The sequence below is a fragment of the Heliconius melpomene genome, chromosome 15 (genome assembly GCF_056956725.1).
Source record: "Heliconius melpomene rosina isolate 202511_hmr_F chromosome 15, ASM5695672v1, whole genome shotgun sequence".
NCBI classification, from domain to species: domain Eukaryota; kingdom Metazoa; phylum Arthropoda; class Insecta; order Lepidoptera; family Nymphalidae; genus Heliconius; species Heliconius melpomene.
Window position 1 is genome coordinate 553,308 of NC_140403.1, and position 25,685 is coordinate 578,992.

At 33.8% G+C, this 25,685-nt stretch overlaps 1 protein-coding gene across 1 annotated transcript in view; it reads right to left on the reverse strand.

Moving 5' to 3' along the window:
* Positions 1-14,169: 14,169 nt before the first annotated feature.
* Positions 14,170-25,685, reverse strand: part of AstA-R1 (allatostatin A receptor 1) — an 80,817-nt gene continuing 69,301 nt past the window's right edge. Inside the window, exon 5 of the mRNA XM_085198681.1 lies at positions 14,170-15,083. Within this exon, the coding sequence (XP_085054807.1) occupies positions 14,979-15,083 (105 nt within the window). The 3' untranslated portion in view covers positions 14,170-14,978. The remainder of the gene's footprint in view (positions 15,084-25,685) is intronic.

Consider the following 25,685-nt stretch of genomic DNA (forward strand, 5'->3'; position numbering starts at 1 on the left):
ATCGCTTACCACTTTCCACCTGAATTCAAGACATTACTTGTAGAATGGCGGAAATTAACGCAGCGTCATGTCTCTATAGATCAGAGAAAAGAAAACAATTTTAATATTTTCTTTTGCCCGATCTATTGATATAGGTCATCGTCAAAGGCCATCGCGGCGCGAAGGCAAAAGCGTCCCATTGTAACCCGACGGTTGTGAGTTTGATTCCCACTCCACCACTGAACACCCGATGACTCAAGAATTCGCCGAAAAGGGGAGCAAGTGGGGAACGGAACTGTCGCAGATTCATTCTGCCTACTCTGTTATGTTCGAAATACAACGTGAAGCTAAAAAAAACATCATCACGAAGTTTGCGGTACATTTGTAATAACCGGGGTGTGAATCTAGGGCCCTTTGTTTGCTCTCCATATTTAGCGTCAGTTGTAACTAATCCCCACTGCCGTATAATAGTCACGATTACAGTTCGATTTTGTATGTAAATTTTGACTATTATGTGCTGGTTTATTTTACTTAAATGTAATATTTTTGTTATTGTAGGTTCGAATCCATTTTGAGTTTTTTTTAACTTCTCCAAGTTTCCGCTAACCAATCCGCATTTTTTTTTAAATTGCAATACTTTTTGATTGTGCTTGAAGGCAAAGGGAACCTTATAATAAGATAGTCCATTCTCTACATTTCGCCTCATTTTCAAGACACTGAGTGATGAATATTGGAGGTTAACGCCGGGTTTCATCTTGTTATCAGAATGAGTTAATGAAAATAACCTATTTCCCTAAGTAGAAATCGAAATTTGGCTAAAAATGGAATTTTCTATTACAACTTAAAATCAAATAATGCACAACGTAAACTACGCTGCGTAGAGCGCTGAAATTTAGCGTGTATATTTCTTGGGAAGTAGAGGTGTACTCCCCCAGGGAAATTTGAGAAATTCCTGAAAGCCAGACCCAGCAAATATCAGAATTTTGATTTTGAATCGAAACAAATTTGCGAGATACAGTTCATTTCCAATATTAGAGCTATTTATATACAGATATACATATGTATGTTGATCCTATCTTCTATACAAAAGATTCATTACCAGAGGGTGTAACACGACTTCTAGAAATTCTATTAAGGGAAGCCTTTATTAGTTCAAGAATAGACAAAATTATTAGATGTATTATATGTCAAGTACCAACCCAGAACCGTATGAATACACATATAATTAACAAATTAGGAACTTTGGAGATTCACACTAATATTACCCTATAAATTGATATATGAGAAACTTTGTATAGGAACTAAGATATCACTTTATATGTAACTAGATTTTATCATCCGGCTACGCTCGCAGGTTTGATGAAAATAATTAATAGTTTTTTTAGCTTCACGCTGTGTTCTATACATAGCAGGGTTGGCACAGGGAACCTGGGAACGTTTCCCACGTTCAGCCCAATTCTTAAGGCATTGCGTATTGAGTGGTGGAACTTAAAACAGCGCCTTCTCGTGTTATCAGAGCGAAGACATAAAAATATTAAATGCTGCATTCCCCTGTGTAGAAATCGACTCCACAATCGTTTACAGTCACAGGTTTGTGCCCCTGCGCAAAATTAACACGTGTAATCCTATCCTATATCTTATAAAACAAAGTCGCTTTTCGTGTCTGTCTGTTGTTTCTAACTCTTCTTCTTCTAAACCACCCAACGGATTTTGATGCGGTCGTCACCATTAAGTCGAGTGTTTTTCGTAGAAGGTTTATATATAGTTTATTATTTGTACATTCTTATGTAAATTAACATAAATACGATAAATGTGTATAAAGTCCTATCCGTTGAGACACTTCCGCGCATGCGCTGCTCTAATGGTAAGTACTACATGAAAATAATGTACTGGAGTATTGTTCCTCTTAATAAGATCTACAAAAAAGTCCGCGAGAGCATATTCGTATCTTTTAAGAATAACGTGTAGTGATCATATTTCTGTCTAAAAATAATAATTTCAATATATTTTTTATTATGAGGGATATTTTTCTATAATGGTATTAATCCTTATCCTTTAAAATACTTTATTAATTTTCTACGTTAAACAAAGATAAAATTTGCTTTTTACAATATTTCGAAATTGCGAATAGTTTTACAGAAAAACGCATTTAATTGTTGACACATCCCGCCGTTGACACATCAGCTGTCAGTATATAAATGCACTCTCAGTATATAAATAAGTATATTAGTTACGTTGGCCATTTAATGTAGATCAAAACTGTCTTTTACTGTACTTTAATAAGTACTTTAGAAGTTGTTAGAATATCAAAAAATCCTTGCTGCGAAACGGCTCGCCACTCGCCATGCGCCCGCCGCGTCCGCCTGTCTTACACGCATCGGTGGTTCAGTGGTAGAATGCTCGCCTGCCACGTGGGCGGCCCGGGTTCGATTCCCGGCCGATGCATTCTATTTAATTTTCCTCACAGGCAGCCACGTAGTGCTTGCTTTTCATCAGGGACAGAATACCCTCTTCAGCATTAACCACAAGCTCGAAAAAAAAACCCGCCTGTCTCTATAGCAACGAAGATTTAAATGCGTTTGCATGTATTGGATAATTGGAGTTGAATGTATTATTTCAGCACGATATATTTGGTTTCATATTTTTAGTCTACTATAGCTATTTCCATAGTATTTTATCTTATGGAATGCTGCTATGGGGCAGTGCTTCAGACATAAATTCAATATTTATCCTCCAAAAAAGAGCCGTGAGATATATTTATAAACTAAGAGCGCGAGATTCTCTGCGAGATGTTTTCAAAGATGCAGGTATTCTTACAGTTGCTTCCCAATTTATATACTATAATATTCTCTTTGTCCGACAAAATATACATTGGCATAGTAAACATAGTGACAATCATACGATAGAAACGAGAAATAAAGATAAGATTGTTACTCCAAATTTTCGCCTCCAAAAAGTTAATAAATCTTTTATGGGTCTGAGCATACGTGTATATAATAAAATTTCACAGTGTATTCTAGATTTGCCACTTCCAAAATTTAAAATATCAGTAAAAAAAATTCTAACAAGTAAAGCTTATTACACTGTTCAAGAATACTTAGAGGACAAACATGTATGGAATTAATGTCTATTGAATGTAATGCAGGATAGCTGCCAACTAATGTAATAGATTGTACCATTGATTTTGAAAAGAGCAACTGTTGAGTTTCTTGCCGGCTCTTCTCAGCAGAACTGCCTTCCGAACCGGTGGTAGCTTTTTGTTCATATGTTCATTCGACCATTCAAAAGTGCTTATTATAAGTTTATTTGAATAAAGAATATTTTGAATTTGAATTTGAATTTTGTAGTAGTTATTAGTAGGTGAAACACTTAAAATAGTCATTTAAATATATTTTAATAAGTACTTGAAAAGATTAGTAGCACAGATTTAAAATTACGGTACCTACTAAAAAATTCTTGCTGTGTAAAACAATTGGAAAATCCTTATTGAAACTATGGACATACGGGTTGCATTAGGGTTTAATTAATTTTCACATTATCTTAAGTGTTTTGCAAACATACATTATATGAATAATCCAATAGTAAAAGCGGGCGAAGCCGCAAGAGGGTCGCTAGTTAATATATATAATTAATTTAAAATATAATATAATCTAAAAAAACCATCGTAAGCAAATTTATTTTACTAAAGTAATTCAACTTTGCATATATTTACAGTAACTCGTCTTATCTCTGCTCTGTCGGTCTAAGCAGCAAACATTATAATATGTGATGCTAAGGTTGCGATTTTGCTTTAAATTTGTTAAGCTATAAATATTTGTAGCTTTTATTAACCGATTTTAAAAACGGATTTAGTACATATATATAGATATATAATAGCTGTATGTATAATAATATAGAAAAAGCTGTATCAGTATTATGGGTACTTTTATTGTGCAAGTGCAAGTGCGCGTGTATCTAGATAGATATGTAGAAAAGCAGATGGACAACAAAATGATGCTATAAGGGTCCCATTTTTACCTTTTTAGGTACGGAACCCAAAAGGGAGCGGGTGTAGCCACGTGGCGCTTCTAGTATCTTATAAATATATTATAAAAATACTTTGACCTACTTTATACATCTATGTACGCACAAGTTACTTTAACGGAGTATATGTAATTATGGACGAAGTAAGTTTTAATAAATGTATGAAATTATAAACTTTATAAGACGAATATCTTGGTAAAATAATATCTTATTATATATTCTTTGGAGACCGTCGTTGAGCAGCGGCACAGGTTGACTGTAATTATTGTGGATTCGATTCCCATTCAGGAAATATTTTTTTTCTCTCTCATAAGAAGGCAAAAAAAATGTGAAATGTCACAACTAAGTAGATTTCTTCTTAAACAAAAAGTTTACTAAGTTTTTGTTAGGTACACACTTCGTACATATATTCTTCCGCGTGGGAATCAAACCCACAACTGTCGAGTTTTCCGTGAGACGGCCTCAGTAATTAGATATTTTATATTCAAATATTGCAATTTTTTTTCATTGCTCAGAGGGAATCTGAGAACCTAGTGTTAAGATACTTCCAATTTCCACTTTCCGCGGAATTTTTGAAGCATTGCGCGTTGAGTGGCGGAACTTAACGTCGCGCTATGCCAAGTTATCAGAGCTAAATAATAAAAATATTAAATGTTTCTTCATTCTAGTGGGAATCGAACACAAAACCGTCGTATCTACAGTCACACGCTTGTACCACTGCGCCATGACGGCTTCATTTATATTCAAATTGCTATTTGTAGATTGAAAGGCGCTGATATGTCACGCGAGTAGGTACCTCTTGCTTATTATAATTGTTTGCCTACAGCGCTAAACGCCATTACTCATGCTACTTACACGACTATATGCAATTAATAAAATATATTACGTAGATTAGGGACCAGTCGTAGCTCGTAACGCGACAGTTTGTGATTTCGATTTCCACATAATATTTTAATTTCTTTGCACTGGCAACAAGAAAAGCGCGAAAAAGGCTTCGGAAAGCACGTCGTTGACTTCCGCCACTCAACTCACGCTATGCCTCCAGAATTTGGCGGAAAGTGGGAGAAAGGAAGTGCTGGGGTCGGGGTGTTTCAACATTAAGTTTCCTGGTGTGCCAGCTCTTCGGGATTCAGCGTGAAGCTGCATAGAAGTCAAGCAGCGGCGCAGTGCATTGAGTTCCGCCACTCAACACCCAATTGCACACTAAAAGTGGGAAGTGAAATGTGAAGTCTTTCAACCACTCGTATATCAACCACTTCTACAGCTGTTTAATTCAATTAAAAGTTCACAAAGTATATATTTTAGTTTTTACAACTAATATTGGATTAGCTTGATTGAACTCTGGTAACTTGTGCTTCTTACTTCTGCTTCATTGCTACGTTTTATTTATATTAATTTATAAGGTTTTTACCATTTATGTTAATTTTATTTGAGATACATAGTTACGAGTGTACAATGAAAAAACTCAAAAACAGAAGTTTATTATTTATTAATTTTGTTTACTTTTTCTCTTTTTCGGAATCTTAAAGTCATATCGGGATGATTTAAATATCTGTTCATTATATATAATTTCTACTTATTCTCATATTTAATTAAGATAACAAACAGTACAAGAGTGGTTAAAATAATTAGTATTTTTTTGTGAGGTTTATAGTATCCACGCATTTCAAATTCTAGTTGATATTATTTAAAGTACCTAATTTGTTTTTTTATTTTATTTAAGCAAGTGATTGACTTTTATAAATATTATGGAATAAAATGTATAACGCATCATATACACATATGTAAACACAGTATGTAACATTGGTTTGTACAAACAAATGCTAAGAAGAGAGAAGAACAACTATCTAAGTAAATGCACAAATGAAATCCAAATCCCTTATTAAAAAACCCAATTAAGTCGGGCAAGTGGTGGTTGGTAAAAAGGTACGGAAATATAAATAAATGTGTAAATACAGGGTGAGTCATATTGAACTTTCCGATTTCAATAAGGTGTGTATTAAAAACAAAGCGACATGCAGTAAAAAATATTTTATTGTTTGAAAGCACATAACATGCAGTTTTAATTTAGTTGGTTTTAAAAATGATATCCTGTAAATGTCTACCTCCATTGACCACACACTGCTGAAGCCTTTCCCGGAAGTTGTCCATTACTCGTCGAGTCATATTCAGCGGAATAGCATTGATTTCTTCCGTGATTGCAGCCTTCAGTTCATCGTTGGTTCGGGGACGATGCGTGTACACCTTTTCCTTCAGGTAACCCCAGAGAAAGAAATCGCAGGGGGTTAAATCAGGTGATCTCGGCGGCCACCCAACGTCACCTCGCAAAGAAATGAGATGACCGGGAAACATTTGTCGCAGGATTTCCATTGAACGCCTGGATGTATGGGCTGTAGCACCATCTTGTTGGAACCAGATGTTATCGTTGTCATGATTCTGCGTTAATTCCTCCAATTTCGGTTTCAGAAAAGTTTCAAGCATGTCGCAATACCGAGCAGAGGTAACTGTGACGACTTGACCATCTTCTTCAAAAAAATAGGGACCCCACACACCAAACTCTGCAATTGCGTTGAGTTGCTCTAAAATTTGATACCCAATTTCTGATTGTTGGTCCAGTGGGAATGGGATCACGTCGACCAATAGCAAAATGTAAACGGAACGCACGCTGTGTTGTGATCACGGAGCCGCCATTTTTAATAAACTCTTCAACTACGAACGCACGATGTTGTCCCGACCAAGCCATTGCTCACACTAAAACTGCATGTCATGGCGCGTCTAATGACACCATCCCCACCCTTCTACTCCTTCCCTTCTTCGTGCAACGTCCTTCCAAAACCGGAAAGTTCAATATGACTCACCCTGTAAATAGAAGCTGTCATGTCGTAGTGGCACAAGCGTTTCACTCCCATTCAGTTCCGCCACTCCAGCAATGTCTCGAAAATTCAACAGACAGATTCGTCTTAACACAAGTTCCCTTTGCGTACCCTATTATTGTCGAAGTTTGTCGAAGTTGTGTAAGTTTGAGAAAAGCCCCAAATGCCTAACGAAAAAATATAAAAGAAATGTATTATTAACCTTAACTGCGATATAAATATACCCTTAAGATTACAGATTTAGTCCCGCTGGTAGCGCTTCGGTATTTACACTAACTCTGTTTTAATTTAACGCCCGTTTACAGACATACACTGTGCCAAAAAAATATAAAGAACTATTAGGACACAAAGTACAGGTTGAAATCCTTACAAGCAATTCTAATATGCTCACTATTTTCCTTTTTGTCGCCAAGAACACCCATGTCAAAGTAAAACCGTCTGACCTGAATGCATAGAGTTAACAGATCGACAAATGATCAATCAAAGTATGATAAATTATACTTCAGCTAAGCTCTTTCATCGATTTCCCGTCGACCGTGTTTACTATTCATGAGTTATTGTGTTTTTACGTGAAAAAAAAAAAAATTTTTCCCTGTCACCGTTCAATGTCTAAAGCCGGATGTGAACCCATTACAATTTTCTTTGTATTTTTGACCATTTATAGGATTATCTTTAGATTTTTGGCGTTCCAACACTAAAAGGTAGAAAGCAGATCCCTTATAGATTCGGCTGTTCGTATGTCAAAGTAATTTTATGGTGAAACTATAGCTGGACAATTTCCGATCCAGGATACAACGGTTGCTAAGCTCGGTAGATAAATATTGTCTTGGAAGCACTTTATGATATGTATACAAATATAAAAAAATAAAATATATTTTTTTTCATACGACGCTAGGGATAAAGTGTAAAGCCAAAAAAATATAAAAATCGAGAAAATGAATAATATTAAATTATAATAGTTTTCAATTATAATTATAAAACATATAAAATTGAGGCTAGTCGTGGCGCAGTGCCACCACGCGCGACTGGACATGCCAGAGGTTGTGGGCTCGATTTGCACTGGAGGAAATGAAATATCTTTCTAAATTTATAATTCCATTTCTTCGCTCTGGTGTCGGAGTAAAGCGTGGCGTTGAGTTCCGCCACTCAACACGCAATATCTCCAAAAATTCGACGGCAACGGAATGTAACACCAGGTTCCTACCCTGCTGATTTTTAATTCTTTTTCCATACATAATTTACGATCACATTCGGCAGTACAGGTAATAAATAAGCGACTTTTTAATATGAAGCTCATACTCTGGAGTCAGTGAGATGCGAAAACTCGGTTCGGTGATTTATAACATACTATTTTTTTCTCGTTATTGTATTCAGTAAATCAAGTTTGAGTTTTTTTAGGAGTCTTATAAGCTTTTTCTTATTTCTTATTAAGTTTACTTTTTATCCACCCTGCCTGAAACTGAGTATTGTAAAGTGGAGAACAGAGCGTCTTGACACTATCTTTCGCTCTACTTAACGTGCATCGTGCGGGATAGAGCGTGAAATATTTTTTTTATAAGACAGCGAGATTCATCATATTATTTCCTTTAAAAACTGAATGATGGAAATTATTAGCTTTGATCAATTTTCCTTTCAGCAACGCTACGATGAATTCAATTAATAAAATTAATTCTAACGAACAATATTGATACCGTCCTAATAAAATTACTCATTAGCTTATTTCGTAATTTTCTATAACGTAGAATTTATTATTATTATTGTAAATTTTTGGTGATGGATTCTAATTGAAATAATATAGTTTGTTAATATAAAATAGAATTGGTTGAACCATTCTCAAAATTATTCGCCTATAGTGACTGAATTTCAGCCTCTCAACCATCAACGACGCGATTAGGAGCTAAACATCGTTCAGACATCCATAACTAACTTTCAGACAGGCGTATAAAATATAACACCTGTGCCACCAAAATTAAAATAATATATATTTTTAATTTTAATTAAATAAATACCTCTTGATTACCTAAATACCTTTTTTATACCTTGAAAAGATAATGTTATAGATTAACATAAAAACGCTATCGAAATTTTTATTAAGAATCTTATAATTAATCACATATATACCGATTAAACTGATAACACTTTGTCTTCTGAGTAGAGCGTAAAAATGAAAATACTTATTCCAATGAGTGGGAATCGAATCCCCACCGCTGCGCCACGACGTATAATAATAAATATGAAATATGCTAAATTGTAATAAATCAAGAACAGCCAGCCATTCTTAAATTGGGTAATGATATAAATGTCTCAGTCAATATTGATCACAATCAAAATGAATGAATATTCTAAACGCTAATATGAATTATATTAACATTTGGCTTCATTTCAATATTCAATTACGTTACCCTCATTTCAGCAATCTTTCAAATTAATCGTCTTATATACTTATATTATATATATGCGTATAAAATGTTATTCTTAGCCGACTTTAAAGAAAGGAAATTATCACTTTTATTTTTATTATCTGATTTCATCTTTGAATTGGACAATATTTGGAAAAAAGTATTACATAATAAACCCTACATACTCACGAAATTTTGAGCAGCGTTGAGTCCCGCCACTCAAATCACAATGCTTCAAGAATTCGGCGGAGAGTGGGGACCGAAGTGTGTTTATGGGGACGGAGTATCTTAATACTAGACTCGCAGGTTCCCTCTGCCTACCCTGCTATCTGCGACATATCTAATAAGGCGATGCCTGGTAATGCTGATTCAATCTACATTACCAAATAACATACAAGTCCAGTATACAGGTGACGCATTGTGCAACAATATTGCTATGAATATCTTTACAAGTAAATAAACCATATAAAACGATGTAAACTTGTCTCTATAAATGTTGTCAATGTCAAAAGATATAAAAACCAGATTGTTGTTAATAATTTTAATGTAAAAGAAACAAAGTTCAAAGTATATAAAAGATGTATAAGTTCACTTCTGTGAACCAGCTTCACGGCATATCCCGCGTATATCAGTTTCAAAGTTTATAAATTTATAATTCAAGGGAAAGAAATTATAAAAGGTAGTTAAAATGAAGTCGATTATGCAAATCCTGATCATAAATTAAAGTTTCTAAAGAAAAACCTGTCATGGTCCTCGGCCTGTATACAGATGATATGACTGCAATTTTAAAATAACCTCATTTTATAAACTTTTATTAATTACTAGTGACCCGCTCGCGGCTCCGCCCGCTTAAACTACACATTTATTTATTTAATAATCTGAATTGCTTACGTACTACTAACATTTAAATAAATATTTTCATTAAGACACTTCGCTTTCACTTTCCCCCGAATTCTAAAGGCATTGCATGCGGAATTCAACGCCGCGCTTTGTTACAAAAGCGAGTTTCATTTTCTCGAGTGGAAATCGGACCCACAACCTGTGGCGTGTACACCACACGCTTGTGTCTCCGCGCCACGACTGGCCACATACATATTTATTATGTAAGTACCTACTGCAAATGTGTTTATAATGTTTTCTACTCAAAATGCAAAATTGAAAGCATAATTACAATTTTAAAACGCAATAATTACTTAACTTAGCCGGTTTTCTTAGAAAAATATTTTTGCGTGCAAAATGTATGCATGCAATATAAATTTTACATAATTTAGTTAGCGTTAGCGATAATTTTTTTAAGTATAACTAATTAAGCGTATATTCAGGTTTACTTTTTACCTGAGCATTTTGGTAAGTAAAGGGAAACTTTTTAGAGTTCTGTATCCCGAAAGAAAAAAATATAGCCCATATAGGATCCATACAAGATCTTTTTTTAAGAAGTTGAGATCTCAAGCTAAAATTAATATCAACCTACAAAAAAAAAAACTAGAGTGTATGGATTTTTTATCGCATTTCGTATAAATTTTGAGACTTCATTTGAGTATTTATACAATATAGTCAAATTCAACTTACATATCTAGACTTGCAATTAAAACAGTAATTTGAGGTATTCTTTGTAAGACTTTTTTATTATGAATTTTTTGTGACTGAAGTCGGAAAGTAACAACTTACCCCGACTTGGGGCAAGTTGTTAATAGACCGGGGTAAATTGTTACCATATTTTTTAAAGCTATTATTTGCACAATAAAAAACAATAAATAATCCCCTGTAGCTCCTCTGGTGCTGCACGGGGTCGTGGGCGGCGGTGATCATCATCAGATGACCCGAACGCTCGTTTGCCTTGTCCTTTTTCCATAAAAAAAAAAAAAAAAAATCGAATAAAGCCTGTTTATTTAGGGAATAATCAACAGTATCATAATAATCATCAGGCGCAAAAGCAAATCTTTTTTAACCGACTTCTGTAAAAAAAGGAGATTATCAATTCGACTGTTTTTTTTATGGAATTATGTTAGTTCATAACTTTTGATTAGGTGAACCAATTTTGATTATTTTTTTTATTTGAAAAGTAGTGCTTCCCATGTGGGAACCAATTTTTATTTATTCTATTTTTGACAATGGTATCTATGAGAAAATAACATAAGTATTAAATTTGTATTGGTATGTGTGCGACAAAATGACGAATAACTCAATATCACGCCAACCGATTCCAATGATTTTTTATTATTTGAAAGAATACACTTCAAGGATAGTTTGATGAAACTTTGGTTAGGTTCCGATTACAAAATCTGGTCAAAATTGAGAAAAAATGTTTTTATTTTGGTAAATTTTAATTATACTGGAATAGTTACAAGGGAAAAATTTATTAAAATTATTGTCAGAAGTAAGATTCCGCATCGTTGCATTTCTTTTCAACCAACCTCAAAAAATATGTTTTCATTTTTAACCGACTTCAAAAAAGGGAGAGGTTCCCAATTCGCCCGAATATTTTTTTATGTATTTTATTGTCAATATACCAAAATGTTAGTTTCCACAAAAATAATACCTAATTGAATCAAGTTTTACATATCACAACAGATGCCACTCACTCACTCACTCACTCACTTAACAACCACTACCACCACAACCAACACTCATTTAAAAAGTATCGTTTTTAAGGTTACTTATCATTTAAAATGGTAAAAAGAATTAATTTTGAAAAAAAAAAAATAACTGAACCGAAAAACAACGAACTAAAAAGTAAAAGATAATTTTACATAAAATAAAACTTATTTTGATTTTGTTAAGCCTAAATAGTAAACAAAGATTTTATAGCTTTATCTTTTCGCGCTCAATATGTATATGTAATATTTTGGTAACAGTTTTTATCTTATTCCTGTAATCTTTGAAAACTACATCCGCTGCTTTTTGCAACAACTCATATGACACATAACCTCGAGTTGATTTTCGAGCATAAGTCCGCATGTTACTAAATTACAATACTTTTTAGTATAAAAAATTACAATATTTACATCCCATTATTGGTATAAATGAATTAGCGAAAGTTTTTCCGAGGTCACAACATGCCCCAAAAAAAGGGAACATCTAGCCCCAAAAACACGTGTTGAAAAAAAAATTAATATAAATAAGATTAGGAAAAACAACAAAAATTTACAAATAGTGTTTCGAAATAGTAGATAATATATGTAAAAGAAACACTAAAATACTCGAGGCTAATCGTTAAAATTTGTGAGACAGGCCAAAAATATCAAATACGAAAATATTTACAAACGTGCACCAGCGACACACGTGTGCTATTCCATTGGTTTCGGGTGCCACTAGATTATTCAATATGATGGCCATGGGTGCGCTATCACATTGCATTTCACTCTATGTTTACTAAATATTCCTATCACTTTTCTCCGCGAAATTATTTCCATCGGAACAACTTACCTCGGTAACTTTTAGCCCCGCTCTCCCCTACCTACTTCCCGAGGATCTATTACTATGTAAGTTGGCAAAAAATAATGGAAACATCGGGATAAATGGGACCGAACTATGGAAAACTGTAGCGGGGAGGGAGGGAGGGGGGTGGGTTAGTGTTATGAATCATCGATTTTCACTTTATGCCTACTTTGACACTGACATGCGTGGACAACGGGAGTGTCTTAATACTAGGTTCTCTCCGCATGCAAGCTACAGCATGAAACCAAAAAAAAAGTCTCAAAATCGACGAATTAAGTTCTACAGCTCAAACAAATAATGACAATTGATCAAAAGATCTTTAATTTAAATTGAAATTCATAAATTTTTATTAAAGTTTAAAGAATATTAATAACGGTAGAAATAAAGTTAATTGCCCTTAAAGTTAAAGAAATTCCGACTAAATGAGGAGAAGAAATAGCTAAGTCATAAGATGAAACTCCATAAGGAATATCATTTCAAAATACTATAATAGAAGCACCGAATTCTAAAACCATTTAATTTCCAACTGGCATTTCCGCTCAGAAAATATAACCCACTTATGACAAATCTTTTGAAACTATCTTCGAATGCCTTTCACGTTCGGTTGCGGCGGTGAAGCGTGAAAACGTTTAAGACAGACACTTCAGCTAGTGAACGCTACCTACGGTTTTGAAATATATAATGAAACTAGCTTTATAAGGCGACATCGTTCGCGTTCGCGCGGCGGTTGTGGGTTCGATTATGACTCGGGCGAATAAATTATTATTTATGAACATTTATTTAATATTGAAATCGACTTCATTATTTTGGTAACAAGGCAAAAGCGCGGTGTTGACTTATGCCACTTAACACGAAATGCCTGGAAAATACGGCGGAAAAGTGGAGAACGAAGTGTGTTAACACTAGGTATCCTCTGCCTACCCTGCTATATGCGAGATATAGCATGAAGATAAATACATAAAATATTCTAACAAGTTTATTTATTTTATAGCTAATAGTTTACTTCAATAAGGTTTCAGTACAAAGAAGCGAGGTCATTAGTGAAGTGGACGTGCGGGTGAGTAGAAGTCGGATATCCTATATCAATAGGAAGTAAAAGCCAAAAGGACTGTCATTAAATCCTTTCTTGTTTTATATTTAGAAACTGTGTCATTTCACACAAAAATATTGTAGTAGTTTTTAATCCTTTATTTGTTTTTTAAATTTAAATAAATGCAGTTCTCTATGAGGTGCTTATTATCACCTATTCAATTTCACTGGTTGTCTGAAAGAGATCTTTATTGTTGAATATTTTTTTTAAAAATATTTTAGTGAAAAAAAATATATTTGGGAGTCGATGTTACTATTACAACAACTTATTTTTTTTCTTTGGTGTATGAAAATAATTTGCTAGCATACGTAATATCTGAAATTAGGAAATGAGCACGTGTAAGTGCCAGAAAAAAACCCCTTACAAGTTTATTTAAAACATTTACTTTCATGATCACAAAGCTTGAACAGTACATTCTGTAGTAACGAACAAAACTACCTTACGCCTAATAACCTTAAAATCAACATCATATTGGAATATAATAGCATTTTATGCTTTAAATATTCACTAAATTAGACTAGTTTACGTTTTTCTTAAAAAAAATACAACGAAATCAAGCATTTTTTATTTAAACAAAAAAATAATTCGTAAACTACTTATTTCGATGTATCTATATGTATATAATATACGATACGTAGTTAGTTATATTAGTAATTATATATTAAAGTTCATTTCTTCTATATACAGAGTTGCATTACCATATTTGGGCTCAATAAATATGATAATGCAATTGAAATATATTATTTCTATATAATAATTAATATTTACAAAATAATATTTACAATATATTTTTATAATGAACTAAAACAGCTATAATACATTATATTTACATTTATTCTATTCTACGAAGTTTCATTTAGACAAAAATAAATAATCATTCATATATATATATATATAGATATTAGAATTTATTTATATTAAAATATGACACAGCTACAATAATTTTAAATATTATAATTTTAATACTCTTTTCATGTCTTATAGGTTGTGATAAAAGGAGCCGCACGCGAATTGTACAATATAATTATATATTGTAACATGCATATATGCATATTATGTATATGTGTATATGCAAATGTATCCTTGCATATATGCATATATCTTTTCTAGATACAATTACATTTATACTATAGTAGCCTGATCCGATGTAATATGCGTGCGGCTTCTCAACGATTCTCAGACGATATCGTGGCAAGAGTTTCCATTTCCGGTGCGTGTGGTTTTCGTCGGCTGTGGTCTCCCCGACATCCCCTCGGTGTAGAGTGGAGGGCAGTACATTACCTGCAATAAAAAAGAGAGTTGTAGTGAAAAGTGGAGATTTATGTGCGGGATACAGAGTGAACCTAGAGTATTTTAATACTAAATATCCAATTTCATACAGAGAAGTTAGATACTCGTAGTTGTGGTGGTCTAAACGTTTATATTCGTGTATACTAAGTTTAAGAAACCTAGTTTGCTATCAATTAATAAGGATTTTTGTTGGGGTCGGCGTGGCACAAGGGCTAAAGCCAGTGACTGTAAACGTAATGATTGTGGACTCCCACTTGGGGGTGGGGGGATGGTGGGGTGTATTAAATTTTTAATATTTTCCCTCCCTCAACACGCAACGATTTAACAATTGAGCGTTTCCAGGTTCCCTCAGCCTGCCCTACTATGTGCATAAAGCTAAAACGATATTTTTATTTTCACTAAATCCAAAGAAGGATATTAACTAATTTATATCGTTTTAAGCTAGTTGAGTATTAACTAAGTTTAGAGCCTAAATGTTGAAGCTTAGGATCCTCCAAATATTAACTAGAACTATAAACTGTCCCTCATGATATCCTATTAAGGGTATAATCTTCTACAAGATTAATTTGTGTGTCACACATATATGATTATTTTGGCGATTGCGTATTTAGGGTTCCGCACCTCTAAATAGAACGCGGAATTGTTATAGAATCACCTTATTGTTAGACGAACTAACGGTCAAGTGGTTGTGAGGCCCGCCCATAGACTGACAGACAGACTGACAGATGCACAAGGAAGTGATCCTATAAGGATTCCATTTTTACGTTTCCGTAAAAAAATATCCTCCGTCTGTCGTTAAGATCGCACAGAGGTATCAGGCTGAAATAAATTAAATATTCAATTGCAGTCTCTTGAGACACAGAGAAAATACGAGCATGAAATCCTATAGGATATTTGTCGTCGACCTATAATTATGAAATTGGCAAGATGTGAGAAGTCACAATAGATACAAATAAAAGTCCGCAAAATATTTTTTTATTAATTTTTTCTAGACCGGGCACCGACCCCTCCACCTCAAACATTTTTTTTCTAAAATCACTAAAATTACTATACTTAATTGACAAAAACACCAACGGAAGGTAAAGTATACAAAGTATAAAATACAAAATAAATCTATGGAAATCCCCTTCGGAAATTACAAACAAATATTAGCCCTCCAATCAGAAGGTCGGGCTTAGCGTGATCAATTGTGTAAATAAAAGAATGGAGCTGAGATTTTAATATTGATTTTAACTTTAACGTTTTATATCACGTATCACTACTATGCATGAGACACATGTATCCCAGGGTAGGCTGAGGGAACCTAGTGTTAACCTCTAACTGTACGGGCGGGGCCAAAGCACCCCATGCATTATTTTTTGAATTTCTTTTTGAATTTACAAACTATGATCGTGCGTTTTCTGACTTTAAACGTGATGACTATGGGTTCATATCTTACACGAGAGAATGAATTATTTTCACTTCCTTCTATGTGGAGATTGTGGGCTGGGTTGTGGGTGCGACTCGAAGGAATGAAATCGATCTCGAAGACAAAGCGCGGTGTTGCGTTAATTCATCACGAAATGTCTCATAAATTGGGTGTAAAGTGGGTAATGAAATGTCTTAACATTAGGTTGCTCACCCAGTTATATGCAAGATACAGCATGGAACAAAAAAGAAAAAAAAAACAATTGATGTTCAAGCGGACGAAGCAGCGTGGGTATACATTTATTGCCCAAAACAAAAAAGTAATATTTATTAAGATAACGCAAAGTATAAACACGAGGAGTTTGATTGAAAACCGACGTAACGACGAGATGAAAGGCTCGTGACATTTAATGCCTTAAGCAAACTGGTGGGTCTCGAAAAGGTATTATTCTTTCCACTCCACAGGACTGATATTTAGCGATTATTTATATTTGATTTTGTTTTCTATTTTCTTTTCGTTTTATTTTTGTATCTGTATCTTCACTTGGTATCCCATATATAGGAGGATAGGCAGAGAAAAACTATTATTGAGATACTCCGGTCTCCCTTAGGCACTGTCCAATTTCGGAGACATTGTGAGCGGCGTAGCGGAATTTAACACCGCTTCATATGCTATTATCAGAGCAAAGAAATGAATATAAGTAATTTCTTCGAGTGAGAATGGAATTCACAACCGTAGGGTTTACAATCAGGAGCTGCACCGCTGCGCCAAGGGTTCTTTTTTTTCTTATAAGATATGGAACCCTTAAGAAATCTTAAAATCACTACGAAACCAACTTTAGCTTTAGCAAATTTTCACAAACCCTTTCGTTACAACCTACATACAAGTCCCAAGGAATCCCTGATCAGCCAATACCGGCCTGTCAAAAGATTACACGCTCAGATTGACATTGAATAGACCCATCGAATGTATGACGGCAAAGAAATACCCATGTCACTTCTTATTTGAATATTTTTTTTACTTTGTAATAATATATGTAAGTATATTAGGGTCAATCGTGGCACAGTGGCACAAGCGTGCTCCTGTAAACGAGATGGGGTGTGGGTTTGATTTCCGCTCTGGTAACGAGGTAAACGCCTTCAGAAATCGTCAGAAAGCGGGGAATGTATACGTTTCGTTGCGAATAGAGTGTCTTAACATTAGGTCCCTAAGTTTCCACTGCCTGCGTCGATCCGCCAAGTGGGAATTGAACTATTGAGCTTATAGTAAGATGCTGTTCTGCTGCGCCACGATGGCGTCATATTTTTGTAAATTGATAGTTAAAAATAAATCGATAATTGACAAAATTAAAGTAAAATCTATTCACCAGTAATAGTAGCCAGAGTATTGTTTAGATCACAGAAAGTTCTTAAAATTAAAAAAAGAGCTCCTCAAAAGAAAAAAATCTCTATTATTTGACAACTTTTTATCAATTTCAAAGGAATTGCTTTCTTTGGCCTTCCATTGATGTTTCGAACAAAAGTTCAGAGAATCTCAGACTCGACTGGATTAAAAAGACTGAGTTTTATGCATCGCCTATTCTTTATACGTATTTGTGAAAAAAATCGGTCAAGTGTGAGCCGGAATCGTCCACTGATGGTTCAGTACCAATTTTGTAGGCGTCGTACCAAGTACAACAAGACGTGTGACGGTCAGACAATAAAGTGATCCTATAAAAGTTATTTTTTTTCTTTTGAGATACAAAACACTAAAATTAAAAGAAGTCAATGCAGTTGTATGGACAATAGACAAATGTCTAATTGGACATAAAGATTATGGGTTTATTTCTTACTCTAAGACGGTATTTGATATGTTGAGAGTTTTTTTATGATAAGATGTTTTTTTTTTCACAAGCGTGGCGCTTACAAGCAGACGCCATACCACTGCGTTACGTCCGACTTACTTTTCAAGCCGATTATAGTTCTTTGAGCTTTGTGTCTAACATTGTTATGTCAGACGTGGGTGCGTTCTAATTGAGAATAAACCAAGCGTAGGTTTCGCAAGAAACTTTGCTATAAATTTTATTATGCTAAGTTGAGGCCGTAGTGGCGCAGCAGCTGACTGTACACTCGACGGTTGTAGGTTCTACTGGCACTTGGGAAATGAGTTACTTTTATATTTTTAATTTTTTTCAATATGTTATTCCACACTTAGGAAAAGAAAATAATATTAAGAAAACGTATAAAAATTTTCGAAACCATCCAAGCTCTGACCACTAAGCCACAACTGCTAATACCATAAGTAATAATAATAATAATATAACCCCCCCAGGGGACCACCTTGACGTGGTGGGCGGGCTTAAGGGAACTGGTGCTGTAATCAAGTCTGAACACCTAGACAATAACATAAAGCTATGAGCTTTTAAGAACCATTAACATCTTGGTTAAACTTCCCAACGAACGGTCCCAATTGTGAAAATGGAATTACGAAGTAAAGTTAAACGTTTAATGCCGCTTCCCGGGGGTGATCGCCGGGGCGCACCTGGAGCCGACGCTGGGTGCCACAGTATGCGAACCGTCGGTGGTAAGGGGATTAGCAGACGGAACCTTACCGGGAATGTACCCGAAGAAGTCACGTCTAGCCACATTTCTATAAATCCGATCCACGAGTCTTCGACTCCTCTAGCTTTGGATGTTTCGATGGTAGCTTCGGCAATGAGACCAGAGACCACCAAAGCTGGTAAACCACGTGTGCGCATGAAATGGGACAAGGAAATCAACATATTCATAATGCGTACATACCTCAAAATAACAAATTTAGAAACAGATTTAACCCAGTACCGTCAAAAACTGCATCACCATTTCACCACCAAATACTCAAATACTCACGTTTCTGAACAACGATTGTCAGATCAGCTTAGAGCCATAATTAGGAACAAATATCTATCCGATGACGAGGTTAAAGTTCTACGCGAAGAAGTCAAAAGCATTTTAGAAACAAATTCTAATGATAATACGACTAGTGTGTCAACTAGTCATAATTCAAAAGGTTCATCAAATTCATTTACAAATACCTCTTTACATATTGATATTCGGCATACAAGTAATACTGAATCTTTTAATACACAGCAAACTTCTAGAGAAATAGATAAACAAAACAATTGCTCACAAAACACAATTACACAAATACCTAGTATACAACTCGACACTCATTTACACTCACACTGTACAGAAACTCTTAAATCTCTTTTGGAAGAAAACTTAAGTAAATATACCAATAGCGATCCAACATTGCGTCCAAGGCTTCCAAAATTAACCAACAGCTCAAAGTTATCACATATTATCAAAATCTTTAATGAATCTATACTACCGGAAAAAACAAACTCTTTGAATAATATAATTGACACACATACTCTTATTTATTGTACGGCTATAACTATTACAACATATTTAAATTTGAAAGTAGATAATAGAACTAACAATAAAATCCACAGACCTGAACCAGCGTGGCAAATTAGATTAAAATCAGATATTGATGAGTTACGTAGGAATATTGGGAGATTAACACAATATAAAATTGGTAACAGAAGTAAACATTTAATTAAAAGTGTAAATAAAATATTAGCAACTACGAAAAAACATAGCTCCCGTGAAGATAATAATAAACATTTAAGTGAATACATGGACACTTTGAAACAAAAACTTGCAGTAAAAAGTCACAGATTAGCGCGGTATAAAAAAGCACAAGATAGAAAAAACAATAATAAAATTTTTACTCAAAATGAAAAGCAATTTTATCGTAAATTAAAAAGTAATACTGAGATACAAAATCCACCATCCGAAGAATCTTTAAAAAAATATTGGGAAAACATATGGGCTCAAAGTGTAGAGCACAACAAAGACGCTGAATGGATTAAAGAAGAAAAAAATAACTCAGAAACTGTAACTGAAATGGAATTTAAAAATATTGAAATTGATGAATTTAGGCAAATTGTAAATAAGACACATAATTGGAAAGCACCCGGTGTAGATCACATACAAAACTTCTGGATTAAAAAACTTCATATATTGCATAATAAATTAACTCAACAAATTACAGATATCATAAAGGGAAATAGCATTCTTCCGAATTTCTTAACTCGAGGAATTACGTATATGTTGGCAAAAAGCGATAGAACAGACGATCCATCTCAATATAGACCAATAACTTGTCTACCTACACTTTATAAGATCATAACTTCCTGCATATCACATAGAATCAACAAACACTTAGAAGCCAATAAAATCATGACGGAAGAACAAAAAGGATGCAGAAAATCACATAGAGGCTGTAAAGAGCAATTAATCATTGATTCTGTTTTATTGAAGTATGTCCAAAAGAATCGAAAGAGCCTTTTTGTGTCATATATTGATTACAAAAAGGCTTTTGATAGTGTTCCTCATACTTGGCTGATAGAAATTTTGCAAATATATAAAATTAATCCTACAATAGTGAACTTTCTTAAAAATACTATGCGAAATTGGCAGACGACATTACACCTAAAAACCAATTTTGATAATATTAGTACTCATACCATTAATATAAAAAGAGGAATATTTCAAGGTGACTCATTAAGTCCAATTTGGTTTTGCTTAGCTCTTAATCCGCTTTCTAAACAATTAAATTTATGTAGATTAGGTTTTGATTTAAAAAAAAATAGGAAAACACTTTATCAACTCAGTCACTTATTATATATGGATGACCTGAAGTTGTACTCTAACAAAGAAACTCATATGACACAGCTATTAGATATAACATCAAATTTTTCAAAAGATATCAAGATGAATTTTGGTTTAGATAAATGCAGAAAATTAAATATAGTAAAAGGTAAAATAACAGAAGGTAACTATATATTAAATGAACAAGATAGTATAGCAGCTATGAAGGATAACGAATTATATAAATACTTAGGGTACAATCAGGGACGGCTAATAGAACACAAAAATATAAAAGACAAATTAAGAAAGGAATATTTATTAATAGAATTTATTTATTAAGTAAACGGCAACTATATAGTCAAAATTTATTTAAGGCTATTAATACTTACGCAATACCTGTACTAACCTATAACCTAACCTAACCTAACCTATTCGGCATCATCAAATGGTCAAACACAGATATCAAACAGTTAGAAAGTAAAACAAGAACGACTCTTACACAACATCGATACCATCATCCAAAGTCTGCCATAGAGCGTATAACTTTAGCCAGAAAAGATGGAGGAAGAGGGTTAATTGATATAACATTTTTACATAATAAACAACTAATAAATCTTAAGCAGTTTTTCTATATTAAAAAATCTGAAAGTAAACTCCATGAAAGTATAATTGCAATAGATAATAACTTTACACCACTAAATCTTAAAAACGAAACTATTGTACAGATAAATAAACTAGATACTATCAAGGAAAAAATACATAATTGGAAAAAGAAGTAGCTCCATGGCAGACATCCAAATGACTTAGAATTATCACATGTAGATAAAGATGCTTCAAATAAATGGTTATGTTTAGGTGGATTATTTCCGGAGACGGAAGGTTTTATGTTAGCAATCCAGGATCAAGTTATTACAACTAAAAACTATAGAAAATATATCATAAAAGACAGAACATTAGATAGCGATCTATGTCGTAAATGCAATAATAAGCCAGAAACCATACAACATATCACCGGCGGGTGCATCTCATTAACACAAAATGATTATACACACAGACATAATCAATTAGTAAATATTATTCATCAGAAACTCGTACTTAAATTTAAGCTCACTTCCGATCCACATACTCCATATTATAAATACACACCTCGCCCAGTGTTAGAAAATCAAAGCTATACTTTATACTACGATCGGACTATCTTAACTGATCACACTATATATAATAACAGACCAGACATTACATTTGTAGACAAAATAAATAAACATACATATATAATAGACATAGCAGTACCTAACACCAACAATTTACAATCAACGATAAGTGAGAAAATACGTAAATATACAGAATTACAAGAAGAAATTAAAAGAGTATGGAAAATGGATTGTGTTACAATAGTTCCCATAGTAATATCAACAACGGGTGTTATTCCGAAAAAATTAACATGGTCTTTAAATGTTCTTAATTTACCTAGATTTACTTACTTGACTCTTCAAAAAGCGGCTCTCTTAAATACGTGTAGAACAGTTAGAAAATTTTTACATTTGGGTTCAGATAGTGATGCAGTTATAAACCAAATCAGCCAGACCTGATCCAGCACTTGGTACATACCCGCGCTGGTTCATATTACCAGGTGTTACCTGAGATATCTAACCGTTAAATACATAATAATAAACTCTTTATTTCACACCATAATACATAGCATAAATTAAAATTTACAATAGCTTAAAAAATAATAAAATGTGAAGGTTGCCTTATCACTAAAAGTGGTCTCTTCCAGGCAACCGAATTGTAGGAATAGATAGAGGGGTGCGGGCATAGTGCGTGGGAAAAAATAATTATGTCACTACACGAAAATTAAAAACGATATATATATATATATGTATATACACATAACATATATATAAATATATATATACTAGAAATATATTAAAAAAAAAAATAAGTTGTAACATAAGTAAGTTGTAACAAGCGTATAAATCGATCTACCTTGATGAAAATGTCTGCCTTGGTGGTCAAGGTGCTTAGACGGTTTCCAAGAGGCGCAGGTTCGAATCCCACTACGTTCAAACTTTTATACGTTTCCTAAATAAGAATTACTTTCATTTATTCAACTTGGTAACAAAACAACCTTTAGCGTTGAGCTCCTTCACTCTACGGGCAATGTCTCGAAAATTAGGGAGACCATAGTGTCTTAATATTAGGTTCTTTCTGCGTACCCTATATGAGGGTTACAACGTGCCGCTAAAAAATCTGCTTTTGTTTTTCCTTATTGTAAGTATGTTCTTTTGTTTACTATATATCTGAAAGACAGTATTTTATACATTTATTTAGGAGTTAGTAGCCATTAACCATACAAAATGAATGTTGTCAATAAGAATATTTTTGAATTATTTTGACCTTTTAAACTTTTGTCTTACAAAAATTAATTGAAGTACATTTACTGGACTATTATTTCAGCTGTAAAAATATTAAGTCTGAGGAATGATAAAAAAACGTACAAAAATATTTCTTTAATTTAATTTCGTAAGGTTTATTTTTATTATATAATTTACTGTCATTATATCATTTTAAAGTACTCGTAATTAAAAATCTGAAGTAGGACCGATCATTAATTTTTGTTTGTTTAGCTTTAACTCAACGCGGCACTTTAAAACAGAGTGCGAAGACATGAAAATAATTTGAAATATACCCTTAAATGTCGAAAATAATTAATATATCTTTTCCCCGAGTGCGAATCGAATCCACAACCTGTTGTTTTACCGTCGCACGCTTGTGCTCCAGCGCCACGGCTGGCTTCATATATCATATAAGGCGTAAAATTAAATTGGCTAAAAAAATATAAGACAAGACCCGATAAATCATAAATTATTATAAATAATTCTTAGTTTTGTTTGAGCGTTCTTTAACTTTAAGAATATTTTTCTTTGAAGTTCACAATGTTCCCACATAAACAATGTTTCCTTTGTTAAAGTTTAATAATAGATTGGAGCCTGTCGTCGAGGTACAGTGATCGCTGTAGTTTTTTTTTGTTCCACGCGTTTTCACGCATAGCATAGAGAGAAAGAATTCTGCCCCGATTTGAAAAGTCGCATGTTGAGTGCCGAAACTTAACGCCGCGCCGCGCTCGACAGTTAAACTGATAATGTTAATAGAACATGAAAGTAATTCAGATCATAAGTAAATAAAAGTGAAGTTCAAGCGGGCGAAGCCACGTTATATTTAAAACTAGCGACCGAATCGCTACTATCGCTAGATGGAAGCGTTCTACCAAATAAACTCTCCATTTTTAAAATATTAGTATCTAGAAAGTAGGTAATGTTCCTTCCAATTTATAAGTAATTTTTCTAACCTTCCCGGTGGATTCCAATGATGGCGATGCGCTAGCATACAGGTCGTAAATTATTAATTACTTATCTTAACGAGTAGTATCGAGTAAAATCTGTACGTAAAGAGGTAATTTGTGATTAAATTTTATTTTTTATAATTTAATTAATGTAAAAAGCATGTATTCCGCTTTTAATTTTATCACATGGTGGCCAGAGAACCTAGTGTTAAGTAAATTTCGGCTCAAATTTGGAGACATTATGTGTTGAGTTGCGGAACACAACACCGTTCTTTGTGTTCTAGAGCAGGCATATAAAAATATATTAAAATATAACAATATTCCTGATTGAATCTACAGAAAGACGTTATAAGACAATATATTAAAGCTGTTGAGTCACTCGAGGTTCAGTTAGTAGTTATATATTTAAGCATAATATTTGCGGCTTCAACTTTTTTTTCTCCCCACTTTCCGGGACTACTACTTCGGGACGTATTGAGTCTTTAGTGGCGGAACTCAACGCCGCGCTTTTGTTTCGATACTTGAGCGAAGAAATGAAAATATTAGTAATTTCATTACCTCGAATGGGAATTGCACCTACAACCTGTCGCGTTTATAATCGCGTGCTGGTGCCACACTAACTACTATACTACTATGTACTTATTTATGAAGCGCGTATCGGAGTGTAGTAGGTATAAGTTATAAGTCTCTTTGATTTGTTTTATTTTCTGGCAAAACTTTTGTAATATCAAATTCTGAGTTTATTATAACTTGTGAACAAGTCAGTATCTTGGTTTATTATAAAGTTGTGACGGTCGTGGCATAGTAGTACCGTGGCATAGTATGTCCTATAAGACTGTGGATTCGATTCTTGCTCTAGGGGAGAAATTATATTTATATTACTTTATTTCTAAACGAATATTCAAAGAAGACTCACAGGATTGTATACATTCTTGGGCTCAGAATGAAAAGAGATGAAAATGATGTGATTTAATAGATTCAGGTTTATCACTCTCTTCCTGAAAATTATGACAACCTGAGAGCTGAGTCATTAGAGATTAGGTAAAAGTGAGGTTAAGTTCACAGCACAATCAACCTCTATAAAATAGGTGATTATCAGTAACCGTTAAAAATGTCAAGCAAACGGGAAAGCACTCGACAAACGAGATGTGCAAAAATCATTACAG